This window comes from Anser anser (assembly GCF_964211835.1).
Source record: "Anser anser genome assembly, chromosome: 7".
NCBI classification, from domain to species: Eukaryota; Metazoa; Chordata; class Aves; order Anseriformes; family Anatidae; genus Anser; species Anser anser.
The window spans coordinates 13,578,798-13,591,868 of NC_139727.1; the positions used below are offsets into that span (position 1 = coordinate 13,578,798).

The 13,071-nt window shown below is 38.6% G+C and overlaps 1 protein-coding gene across 8 annotated transcripts in view; it reads right to left on the minus strand.

The window, feature by feature from the left end:
* The window catches only part of RHOBTB1 (Rho related BTB domain containing 1), a 51,514-nt gene that overhangs the window by 18,076 nt on the left and 20,367 nt on the right, over positions 1-13,071 (minus strand). For all 8 annotated transcript variants that reach the window (XM_083845305.1, XM_083845304.1, XM_083845298.1 and 5 more), the window contains 2 exons: positions 7,020-7,221; positions 6,542-6,645 (listed from right to left, as the gene is read on the minus strand). In XM_083845305.1, the coding sequence (XP_083701431.1) occupies positions 6,542-6,645; positions 7,020-7,211 (296 nt within the window). In that variant the 5' untranslated portion in view covers positions 7,212-7,221. The remainder of the gene's footprint in view (positions 1-6,541; positions 6,646-7,019; positions 7,222-13,071) is intronic.

Below are 13,071 nucleotides of genomic sequence, written 5' to 3' on the forward strand. Positions count from 1 at the left end.
GACCAGCAATAGTGCTAAAAAGAATGACAAAATCGTGTGGAACAACATAAGAAGCAGAAAATAATTTTATTTTTAATTTAAAGGACTGCTTACACAGTTTGGGGATTTGCTTCATTTTATTGCTGGCTGTAAGAATTAAATTTACCTATAACTCTGGTTCAGCATATGCATATGAAAAATACAAAAGTACAAAGTGCTAAATAAAACTTTGCAGCTGAAATAGGCTGCCTGCAAGCTACCCTAGCATGATTCTGGGCCAAATTTACCAGCCTCAACTCAGTAAAACTCTCCTTGGATCTGATATGTTTGTACCATACGCATCCATAATATACACTACACACACCCACTCCCTCCCCAGGAGCAGAGATTTTGATTACTTCATTCTTAACACAAGAGAAAAAAAAAAGATAAACAGAATTCTAGAGATAGTTAACTGAAGCTGAAATTCTTAAATTTTCATATCAAGGTTTATACAAGCAAGACACAAAGCCTGAACACCAAGTCAATGGAGAAGGATGGAAAAAGACAAAGCCAGCAAGAGAGACACCAGAACTCATAATACCATAAAAAGGGACTGATAATGATTTAGCTAAGAATGTTTTTGTCAGCTGACTGCTGCCTTCAGGTGGAAGATAAAATAACTCACAAAACAATGGACAAAACAGACACATAGAGAAAGGTGAGCTTTACAAGCTTATTTTCTGTTATTGTACAGAAGCAGCTTATATATGAGAATTACACGTTATTTCTCTGCAGAGAACCAATCAACTTTCATCAAAGATACTGCAGAAAAATAAAGGAAACAAACGAACCCCTTCTTAACTCCCATCCCATCCTCTTAAAAAATACCAGGAACTAATGTTCCATTAGAAAAAACACAGCTTAAAAGAGGTAAGAAGAGATTTAGCTAATGTGTCATCTAAATCAATGGTATTTAGTAGAAGAAAAAATATTTAAAGGTAGGGGATGGATGTGAGGATGGAAAACAAACAGAAAAAGGAAGATTCAAACCTAGATCCTGAAGTTAATTAAAAGCATGATTCCTTTTAAGTGCTAATGAAGGACAACAACAGGAACAAGATGAAAAGGGAGGCAAAAATCCTACAGAAGAGGAGAGAATGGTGGGTTCTGGTTTGCATCCAGCATGTGAGTTACTTCTGAAGTCATGGAATACATGAAAACTGAACATAAATAAAGACACAGCTAGCATCTGTTAATCTGGGGAAAAATACGGACTACCATTATTTTTGCTTTTCTTGGGCTATTCCCCAAACCAGCATATTATTCATTACTTTTTCAAAAGTACGTTAAAAAAAAAAACACACACAAAAATACCCCAGCAACAACCGTTGTCAGGAAGCTTCTGCTGGCAAGTTGATGTCAACAAGTTATTGATAAGTGAATTGAGTTTAAAACACTTATACCTTTTTGTGCATATTATGATACATTTATAAAGAAATCCGTACTGAGATCCTGAGAGCCTTGGTGTAGAAAACAGCTCAAGAACTCTACCTAGCACATACACACAAAGAAATAATTCACTGAGATAAAGATTTCTACAGAAAGCCATTTCCTAGGTTTAGCATTTCTTAAAGATTCTGGTTTTTCCTTGCAGTACCTAAGATAAAGCCCACATGCCCTCTTCCCATTGCCTCCCCCAGACAGTGACTTGTGAGAGCAAGGGAAATATGGAAAATTATGAAATACAGTAAATAGTATTTGATACATACTTTCACTCAAGGAAGGCTTGAAGTATTACAGCTCTCTCTTTATTCTAGATACATTACATATATGTCAAATTGAGTCTCAGACCCCACTAACATTCATTTGGTACATAACTGACTTTTTAAAGAAGGAAGGATTCTTAACAGCAATTCCAACCTCTTTCTACTCACAATATGGAACTATGGTGGGATGCTGAGAAAACACATAGTAGATCTGCTTTGATTTTACTGCTTTATACATGAAGTGTATACTTTCCCACTGACTGAGTGGAAAAGCCTCAAATGTTAGTGTACAAAATGAAAGAAGAAAAAATTAGTGCATGCACACTTCTTATCAAAATAAAATCTCTTGAGGATGCAATCCATCTATGAACCTCTCTACTTATTCTAGTCTTTCTTGGGGCTGATCTGAATCAAACATGAAAGAAAAAACATTTCATATCAAATATCAAAAATGTTCTTTACATTTCTTCAAAACTGCTTGGTGAAGAACCTGAATAGCCTATAAACCACTGTAAAGTAGAGGGAAGGCTCACAAATTTTAGTATTGGAAGATGATTTGAAGATACTGCACATTATTTTTGCTTTTGTGGTAGCAAAAGGAAGCAGCAAGGGCAAAGACACACATCTGAAAGCAAGTGGATTCCCCACCAGCTGACCCTTTGTCATCAAAGCAAGAGACTCCTGTGTCTGTTAAGTACTACTGCTGCAGAGACACATCTCTGATGCTCCCCTCCAATCCATGTCAGTAAAGAGCTCATCAGGTATGTGGAAAGAGAATTATTGTAATATGAAAACAAGGATTCTCAGGACAAGGAGTCCTGCAAAAGTGTGGGCTTTTATTCAAATCACTTCTGAAACCTTGGTCTTTCTCTGAAGAAAGGAGAGCAGCTCCTGGCTCAATTCTCAACGAAGACACAGTGAATGACGGGGACACTGATCTATCTAAAGGCCTGGTAACTCTGCAAAGACACCCACCTTGTCCTAATCTCACTGTATTTCCTGAAGGCAAATACCATTTTACATCAAATTTACCTGGGTTTTGTTTTTACATAAATACCATTATCACTGTATTTTAAGAAAGAGAAAACAAAACAACTTTTAAACAGATTGGCAGAAATCTTCAAATAACGGTGATAAACCCGTAACTCAAGGAATCATTTCAGCAGCAGTCAGAAGGTATATTTTTGTGGATTCAATTACATGGAAATAACTGGTTAAGGGAACTGTAATCACACAGAAAAAGACAAATACACATGTTTCTTTGTGTACATACAATACCCACAAGGCTTAGGAAATCCATTCACAACAGAGAAAATACTCTAAACATATTTTAAGAGGCTCTGTCAGCAGTCTCACAGAAAAGCTCATTCACATTTATAAGTCACAAGGAAAAAGCTGTTTTCTGCCCATGCTGTATGAACAGATTTTGTTTGGTCTACAGCTCATATTTAAGTCGCAAGTAAATAAATCATCCTGGCTGCATTAGCTGACAAACCACATTCATAGTATTGAGGATAAATATTTGTTTGGGACTGAATTAACCCTTTGCAGATTTGAGCTCATGTTTACACATACTTGAGCTGCATGTATCAAAAACTTATTAATCAAATTGTAGTCAGACCTGTTTACCTGGGAAAAAAAAAAAAAGGAAGCAAAAGGAAAACAAGTGCAAGCCACTCTTTTTCCCATTTTGCTTTTAGAAATGGTTTGAACACGATGACATGATGTTCAAACAAAACCAGATTGGACAGGAGGACAGAGGGTAGAGAATCCTGACAAGCTGATAGAAATGTAAATGTAGATGTTTTCATGTCTTTACACATGCAGTTCTGTGCCCCCCAGGGACACTGGAACATAATAGCAACTTCAGCCTTATATGAAGTTCCCACTTCATTTGCAGTCTTACAGAATGCAATAGCACTGAGACTATGTTGTTACTGGATGAAGAGGTGACTAGGTGCTGGAAATGAATATGCTTATCTTAACAAAGACGTTGTATTTTTGTTATTGTCACTTTGGAGTGATTTTGCATCAAATGAAACCCTGTGGGAGAGTATCACCAGATGACTATTTGACATCACATGGTGCCTAAGCTGAACTCAACAGGATACCTCCAAAACTAAAACATACACTCAAGTTTAAGGAAAAAAAAAAAAAAAAAAGTAATGCTGTAAAACACTGCAGAAAATATTTCCACAAGTCCCTCCAGCCACCTCCCTCTCCCTCCCTTAATCTGCCAGGATCTGTTTCCCAAAGCTCCTGTAGGAACGTGATTATTAAACTGAACACCACACAGTAGAACGTGAGCTGGATCTTACTCTCCACACGCCCATTTTAAATGATGTCAGTACAAACATTAACTATTACATTCTCATTAACACCGAAATGTTTCTCTCTTCCTCTCACACAAAAAAATAGCAGTAAAACATTCCTTTAATCAATCTCTTTTCACATTTCTATCTGTGAAAAATAAAGAATTAAGAAGGATTTATCTTTGCTGCAAGTCCTGCTAACTGTTCACCCTGTCATCAATAGCATAATCTATTTATATAACGTTTTGCACAACTGTATGGAATAATATTTTCCAATGAGCAACAGGTGAATTAGTGACCTGCTGGTTCTTGTTACACCAGGTTTAAGACAATTAGAGGTCTTGGCTGAAATAAACCTTTCCTTGCACAAGGAGCATAGGCATAAAACAATTTTGAAGGAAATTGAAAGGATATCTCATTAAATGATATTTCAGACAACCAGAAGCACTGGGTACTTGGAGATGTAGCCTTGAGCAGTTTGGCATAAACTGCATCTTTAACTGTACTGCCTCACCTAGGAGTAGACTAGTTCAATATAAAAAAGGTAATTTAAAATCAATTCATATAAATGTGAACATTCAATATTTTTATTGAATGGTACAATGTTCAGAAATGCTACAATAGATAAAATGTTAAACAGCTTATTCAAAATAAAACTAACTTAAAAAAAAAGAAAGAAGTACCACCTGATCAGTGTTTACAGTTAGGAAATATTACAACTGAAATTCTGTTTAAAAAATAAATTCTTTAGAGATTCCAGTTACATACTAGATTAAGAAACTTGCAGAAGAAAAACTACTAACAGCACCGTAAGTTTCCCAAACAACCTTTTTAAGTTGACCAGGGCATAACAAACCTGATTCTACATAGGTTCAGTTCTGCTAACATCACAAATGAATTCCTATGTTCACATGCTTAATCCCATGAGATCTCAAGTTATTCACGGCCCCCTTGGTTTTTGCACGATTAGACGCTAAGCATGGTGTTTTCCCCCCTCTCCTGTCCTGTCAGTAGACGGTGGATCAGAGTTCAGAACACGTCTGATTTTGTTTTCTTAATCTCCAGTAATCTTCTCAGTGACACAGTATCTGTTGCAGAATATCAGGAGGCCACACCAAAGATGAACGGTTAGAGGAAATGTTAAGTTACATCCATATTTATCAAAGTAGGCTCCATATGCTGCTAAATGTTAAAACAGTATCTACTCACATACTTGAGCAGCACCGAGTATTAAGGTCCATGTTACCTTAAAGTCACACACAGAGATTATTGACAAATGGCACAGGTTTTGTAGCCCTGGACTGCTGCGGTGCTGCCTTAGCTTCTGATGCAAAGTTCAAGCTAATTCATGACTCTTAAAATAGACCACTAACACAGGGCTGTATACAAAGGACGGTTTGTACCAACTGCTGTACAGAGTTTTACACTGTGAAAATTTAACTGACGGATTCAACCAGCAGAACCCTCTGCAGTGATTCTGAGGGACAAAGAAAAAAGTCAACCTCCAAAGTCCCTCATTTCATCAGGTAGCACAGTGTGAAAACAGTAAGACAGTACATTTTGGCAACATGAAATCCAAAGCTGGAACACAAAATCTACAGTGGACATTCCCACCTGGAAAAAAAAAAAGTCTATGGAAGCTTGGTCATCTGCAGAGACTGAAGCAGAAAGAATATGGAAAAATAAGCTTGAAAAGGTGAAAAAAATGTGTGAAGACCAAGGCCCTGCTTAAATGTCAGTTATGGAAAAACAAAACAAAACAAAAAACTATCCAAAAAAACTGTCCATCAGCCATCTTCTTCAGCTAAGTATTTGCCCCATAGAGGTAGTCTGTTCTCATTGTACATGCTTTCAGTCCTTCTGGAAGTCCATGCTGAAGTTATGTTATACATGCTGGAATAATCCAGATTACTTTTTTTTTCTTTAAAGCTTTTTGAGCGTAATCCATTCACTAACAGACACTTGATACTTATGGAAGAACATTTTTTCCTTTCTTTAGCTTTAAATAACAAAATACAGAAGAGTCTCACCTGTGATGGAATGGGCTCTGTTCTCAATAGGTGAGCTGCCCAGTCAATGTCACAGGTTTTAATACAAGAACTATTCCTTCCATCAGTTTTCCAACATCTCTGCTTGTTAGCTCAGCAACAAGTAGGTAATTATATCATACACCACTTAAACAGGCAGGGACTGCTGACGTTCAATTTTGTGTAAAACCACAATCATATTTTGGGAATGTTTTTTAAAGTTTGAAATGGGACAACATTTGTTGACAGAGCTTAGCAGGCTTTTCAAGGAAATGTAGTGTAGTAAAACTATGCTGCTTTTAAAATATTTCTCTTTTTAATCCTTGCAGTATATAATCCTCTTTGCAGTAGGCAGGAATATGATAACCCTTGATTGTTTTTAAGTCCTTGCTTTTTAAAAACCAAGATTTGCAAATTCTACTGCTCTGAAATTTTACTACAAATATGATTTGAAGTTTAGTTTGGATCAACTTACCTTCCATAAGCAAAGCGTCTGTCTTTGTGGTGGTCCCCAAATGTATCCCACAGCCTGAGAGAAACACTCACTTCATCCACAACATCTCGTGAGCGTTCAAGGACCTAAAACAAAATACACATTATGTTCTCTCTTCCTCCATCAAACAAGTACGTTTCTAATTTGCCTTGTAAAGAGATCAAAAGCATGCTACATCAAGAGTCTATCACATGTAGTCTTTGTTGAATGCTATATTTTACAAAACACAAGCAGAATGTACAGCTTTTAAAAGTACCTTTAATTTCAGAAAAAAATACTTTGGAATGAGAGACCTGGGGAGATGTCAGCTTCCTTGCATATCAGACCACGGCTGCAGAAGAAACTGCACGTACAATACTTGTGAGTTCATTGCTGCATTCTGGCAAAGAAAGGCTAGCCAATAAACATTAGTACAACCTCACAGCATGTGCTCCATATTTTGTAGACCTGCAGTCCTTACCTCTTGGCAGACACGGTACTGATCAATGGCCCAGACAGTTGGTACGTGAGTTGCCAGCAGCTGATACTGAGTCAAGGTTGTATTGCATGCTCTTGCACAAATTAGACGAGTCTTCCCCACTGCATTATCTCCAACCACCACACACTTGATAGTTTCAACGTTGGGTCTTTCGTAGTCCATGTCAGTGTCCATTTATCAAGAACTGTAACAAGACAGTTAGACTTATTTTCTATTACTGTACAAAACAATGCTGCTTAGAACCAGAGCCCTCTAATTCCACTTCTTCAGAGATGCTTGAAGAGGACAAAGTCTCAAGGAAAAGCCTGTAGTAAACTGTACCAAAGCAAGCTAGCTGGTCCTTTAAATACTGCACAGTTATGCAAATGCAGGGCTATTTTGACCGCAGTCAGTTTATGCTGTTCACATGCTATTTTCACTTCGGTTTCTGTAAACACAAGCCTGTTTCCAGAGGATAGATCTTGGTGAAACAAGGACAACTAGCACAAACTTAGCTTTTGCTAATGCTTTTTACGCTACAAAGGAGAAAAGACTGGGCATCAGTAGCTTTAACCTGAAGGATTCTAGTACAAACCTGCCTTCAGTAATCTTGCCCATTCAGGATTTGATTTAGGGCTCTCCAAACAATATTGCTAAGACCAAGTCACACAGATGGTTTTAGTTATATGCACACAATAAAACTGACTTGTAAGATGACTCCAGAGACTCTGTTCTCTACAAACCACAACTCCCATTAATTCCTGCATGTATTACACACCCTTAATTTTCCAAGGAAGTTTGTAAAGATCAGGGACCCAAACGAAACCTAACAGCCCAGCAGAAACTTGCAAATACACTCATATATACCCACAAACTTTTTAATGTGATACAGAAAAAATAAAGAGACTTAGATTGTTGAAGATACTAGCCTGATGGAAAGTTATTGCCAAAGAATATTTAAGTAAATGTATTGAACAATGCTTGGATATGAACGTAAGCCAGAACAGAGGGATATTTGAAAGACTTAAGTCAACTTTGCACATTTTCTACAGAAGTCTGTTATTTTCATATAAAGGGACATGGGATCATAGTTCAACATATCTGATTTTGGTTTTCTAACGTCTAAAAAGTCTCCAGCAATCTGGTCTCTGCTGGGGAATATAATCAAGGAAGGGGAAAAGGGAAAGTGCAAGGCACAAACTTGTTCAGAAAGGCTTGCCTAACAGCTATTTCAGCAAGGAAACGTAAAACAGTTAAACTGACCAAACACTGATCATCATCTGAAGCTATGTCCTTTTTTCCTGAGAAGAAAGCACTACAGATAAGTCATTGAGTGTCTTTTGTTTCAGTAGCTTTTTTAGTATTCATATCTGTGGTGGTTTTACTCAGGTGGGCAGCCGAGCTCCACCACAACCACTCCCTCACTCCCCCTCCTCAAAGAGGAACGGGGAGAAAATATCATGAAAAGGGCTCAAGGGTTGAGATAAGGACAGGGAGATCGCACAGTAATTATCATGATGGGCAAAACAGACTCAGCATAGGGAGACAGTAAGATTTATAACCTATTACTAACAAGCTAGAGAAGTGAGAAACAAAGGAAAGAAACCAAAAGCACCTTCCCCCCCAGCCACCCTCTTCCACCTCCTCCCCCCGAGCGGCGCAGGGGAACGGGGGAATGGGGGTTATGGTCAGTCTATAGCGCTTCTTCTCCGCCGCTCCTTCTCGGTCACTCTCGTCCCCTGTGCTGTGGGGTCCCTCCCACGGGATGCAGTCCTTGCCGAACTGATCCGGCGTGGGCTGCCCACAGGCAGCAGCTCTTCAAGAACTGCTCCAGATCTGGGTCCGTACCACGGGGTCCATCCCTCAGGAGCAAACTGCTCCAACCTGGATCCCCCACGGGCAGCAGCTCCTGCCAGGTCACCTGCTCCTGCGTGGGCTCCTCTCCACAGGCTACAGGTCCGGCCTGGAATCTGCTCCGGCAGGGGTCTTCCACAGGCCGCAGCCTCCGTCAGTGCAGGTCCACCTGCTCCACCGTAGTCTCCTCCATGGGCTGCAGGGTGGAACCCTGCTCCACCGTGGTACTCCATGGGCCGCAGGGGGACAGCCTGCTTCACCATGGTCCTCAGCACAGGCCGCAGGGGACTTCTGCTCCGGCGCCTGGAGCACCTCTCCCCCTCCTTCTTCACTGACCTTGGCGCCCGCAAGGCTGTTCCTCACTCCTCTCACTCTCCCAGCTGCTGTGTGGTGCAGCGTTTTTTTTTTCCCTGTCTTAAATATGCTCTCACAGAGGCACAAAACAACATCACTTATTGGCTCGGCTCTGGTCAGCAGTGGGGCCCTTACCAAACATGAGGCAGCTTCTAGATCCTTCTCACAGAAGCCACCCCTATGGCCCCCTGCTACCAAAACCTTGCCACGTAAACCCACTACAATACCTCATTTGCTCATAAATGTAGAATACATGTTAACTATCAGGTTATCCAAAATATTAGATACAAGCTGTTCTGGTGTACATTTTTAATTGTGTCAATCACTATGTTACTACTTAAGAAAAAGCATGTATTTAGTAGTTGGGAACCAACCACTAATTTTAAGTGCATTCTTTCACTACTTTAAGTGATGTATGCTGGAAAAAAAAAGCCAGTGTTAGGACTGAATACTATACAAATATTTAAAATTTTGAGCATGGACTGCCAAAGAAGACCTGTAATGGCTATGATACAGTTGTTTTAATCGATATTTATGTGTGGCTGGGAGAAATTAGAGACCACATTGAGAGCTGTGCAAGAGTGAGTATGTGCCACTGATGTGTCACACTGCTAAGTTTTCACAGACATGGAATGCTTCAGGAAATGCCACAGCATAGACTAGCACGTAAGGATACATGTTAGAGGGCTGTTCTACCCTAGTCTGCAACGTGGGCCCAGTGACTCTACAGCAGACAATGTGGTTTCAAGCTTGTATGCGTAATATCTACTGCATGTAAACTTAATGGGCCTGTGATACCAACCTGCTATGTCGGCAAGATGTCAGCAAGAGGTTTTAGCTGATAAGGAAAGAAAGCTATTAAGATATTGCCTTTGTTCTTTCATCTGAGTTGTGACCTGCATCCTGAAAGGTTACTACTTGTGCAGTAAAGGACTACAGAGACTTTCCAGTTACTTCTGCCATTCAACCACAGCTGCTGGTTGCATGCAAGCTCTCATCAGGCTTACACCTGGGAAGGCACATGGGCTCTGTACAATCTCCATGAATCCAAATATAAGAGAGCTAGAAAGAGAGAGAATTCCTCTTTCCTCCCACCCATCCTTTCCAAGAATACAGCCATGATATAAATAAAAGAAGACAAACACTATGGTGTTTTCCACATTACAGAAAATAAGATATTTGTACACTGCTGCCTCAAAGCCAGGGACCTAACTGAGCAGCAAAAGCCCCATGAAGTTTCAATATGTGATCTAAAAATGTTTCATTTCAAGTCTGAGAATTAAGAGTAACCCCCAACATAATACATGGTGTTAAATTACTTCATATTTTATTCATGCATGGACTAGACATCACAGATGGAATGTGTTTACAAGGCTGGAAAACAAGATGAAGGTGCATAGCCAGCCAGTGTGTCTGGTTGGTTTTAAACTACCAAGCAGAGAGATTCCAAAATAAGTTTTCCTCCAACCCAATATTCCATTTAAATGTTGCTATCCAGATTAGTTGAAGCGCTTTTATAAGAATCTGATTTTACAATTCTTCAAAAGTTTCTAAGTGGTAGTTCTGCAAAAATGCACTACAGTCAGTCACAAAATATGTATTAAGTGCAGGGTTTGGAATGTTAAAAAAATTCCAAGAGAATAACAAAGCAAGTTTAAAATTAATAGGCAAATCTTAATAAACATAATAAGAAATCAATGCAATTATTTGAGAATCCTAGAAAAGGAACACGTGAAAATGATTTTTTTTTCTGATATACTTACTGATTTACCTAAGGCAAAGATATCACAGAACTCAGACACAGCATGCCTGAATGCCCTGTTGTAGATCAATGACAGACCAATGAAGATATTTTTAGCATGACTCAATACTGCACAGGACAGATTAAAATAAACTGGGAATAGAAAAACAAAACAAAACAAAAAAAAACCAAACCTAAACCTTCGTGGCTATGTTAAGGAAAGCTCTTAAAACCACGCTACTAGATATGAAGTATCTCTGTACTAAAAATGCAGATCATTTTAATATTGTTCACTAGTTTTCAGAGAGTGATTAAAACAGAAATAGCTTCTAAAGAGACTGACAGACATAAGCCTGGACAGATACTCAGACACCTCAAATAAATCTGACACAAGCTATAAATTACAGTGTAAACAATTAGCAAAATGTGTGGATTAAATGCTTACAAATGTAACCAGAATCTTTCTGGCTTCTGGAATGATTAAAGGCAGGAATACATACAAGACTTTAAAGATACAGACATGGTCAGTTTTTTTTTTTTTTTTTTAAGGTATCCGCTAGGTTAAGCTCATGCTAAACCTATTATATAATCACCCTGATTAAAAATGCTAAATATGTTGTTGCAAAACTTAAAAAAAAAAAAAAAAAAAAAAAAGATTTGAGCTCTGAAAGTCTGGTAACATCTGGGAGAACCAACAGGAACTAAACCAAAACTGGTCAGACAAGAGCAATCCAGCTTATGCGAAGCTTAAGAAATAGTAGCATAAAATTCCAGCACCAATGAAAAACTTGCCAAACCCAACCTACAACCTGCAATAGTTTACCAACAAAAGACAAAAGGAAAAAGTAAGAGGAAAGTTACTGGAAGTATGACCAATCTTAGAGAGGACACTGGCAAAAAAGCCACAGAAGAACAGAAAGGTCAGCAAATGAGGAGCACTAAGAAATCTACTAGGGGAACCATCAGATCGAACATGGCTGTTCCCACAAAGAAAGCAGTGAAAGATTCAGCTGCTTAATCCAGTTCTAAGGAAGGATGAGCAGATGGATGGAAATGAAAAAAAGATACCCACAAGAATAACATAGGATCATAAAAATCTCTTAGGATGTTTCTATTTTTACATTGTTACCCTTGATTGCTGGCATTTGATGAGGAGACAGCCAAAAATCAGATGTGAGTAGATTCAAGATCTAAGATAAAACCAATTAATTAATTAACTTCATTGGCAGTAAAGAATTATTCTAAATAAAGCTGATTTATTTCCAAAGAAGGTGTAAGGTTACTGTCATGAACCATAGCTTGCTGACGTTTTTGGTCACTAATTTCTTCCTCTGTTGTTTTACCTTGAATTCTGAAGGATGCTTGCTTTTTTGCTTAGTTTTTCCTCAATGCTGAATGAGTTGTTATTATTATCACTAAAAACAGTTGTGGTTGCTATAGCATGCAGATCCTTCTGGCTAGTCAGCCTCAGTAATGAAACACTGCTTTTCTAGAGAAATTTTCCAACAGATCTGTAGATGGAGCAAATCATTTAATCATCTAGTGCACTAGAACACAGATTAAACATGACAGACACACACAACGGCTCTCTATGTATGCATGAATGTAAGTATATTTACATACGAAATATAACCAGACCCTAATCATGAACTTGCCTTGCTTTAAGAATGCAGTTTAATATGTTTAAAGCTATAATTGCAATTTTCTCTTCTGGAACGAAAGTGGATGAAGATGCAAATCTAATAGCAATCCCCAGGAGCCGTCCCTATAAAACCCTATGTGGGATCAGATATCCACCCTTATGGATCTCACTGCCTGTGCAGCTAACTGCCCACTTTGAACTTCCTACGTGTTTTAAATCATTACTTAGTTTATACTAAATATACCCAAGATTTTTCAAAGAGCAGTAGCTACTTATCAACTCTTTTCTCTTCAGCAAAACAGGACAAACAAATCACCAAGAGTGTCTACTTTAATCAGTGATTATGGAGTGATCCTGCAGGCATTTACTTCTTAGCTTAGTGTTTAAACATGTCCAATAAGACTGAGAGAGCATCTCTTAGCATGAAAACAAGCAAGCACGTTACTTTGTTCTTGCATTAAGAG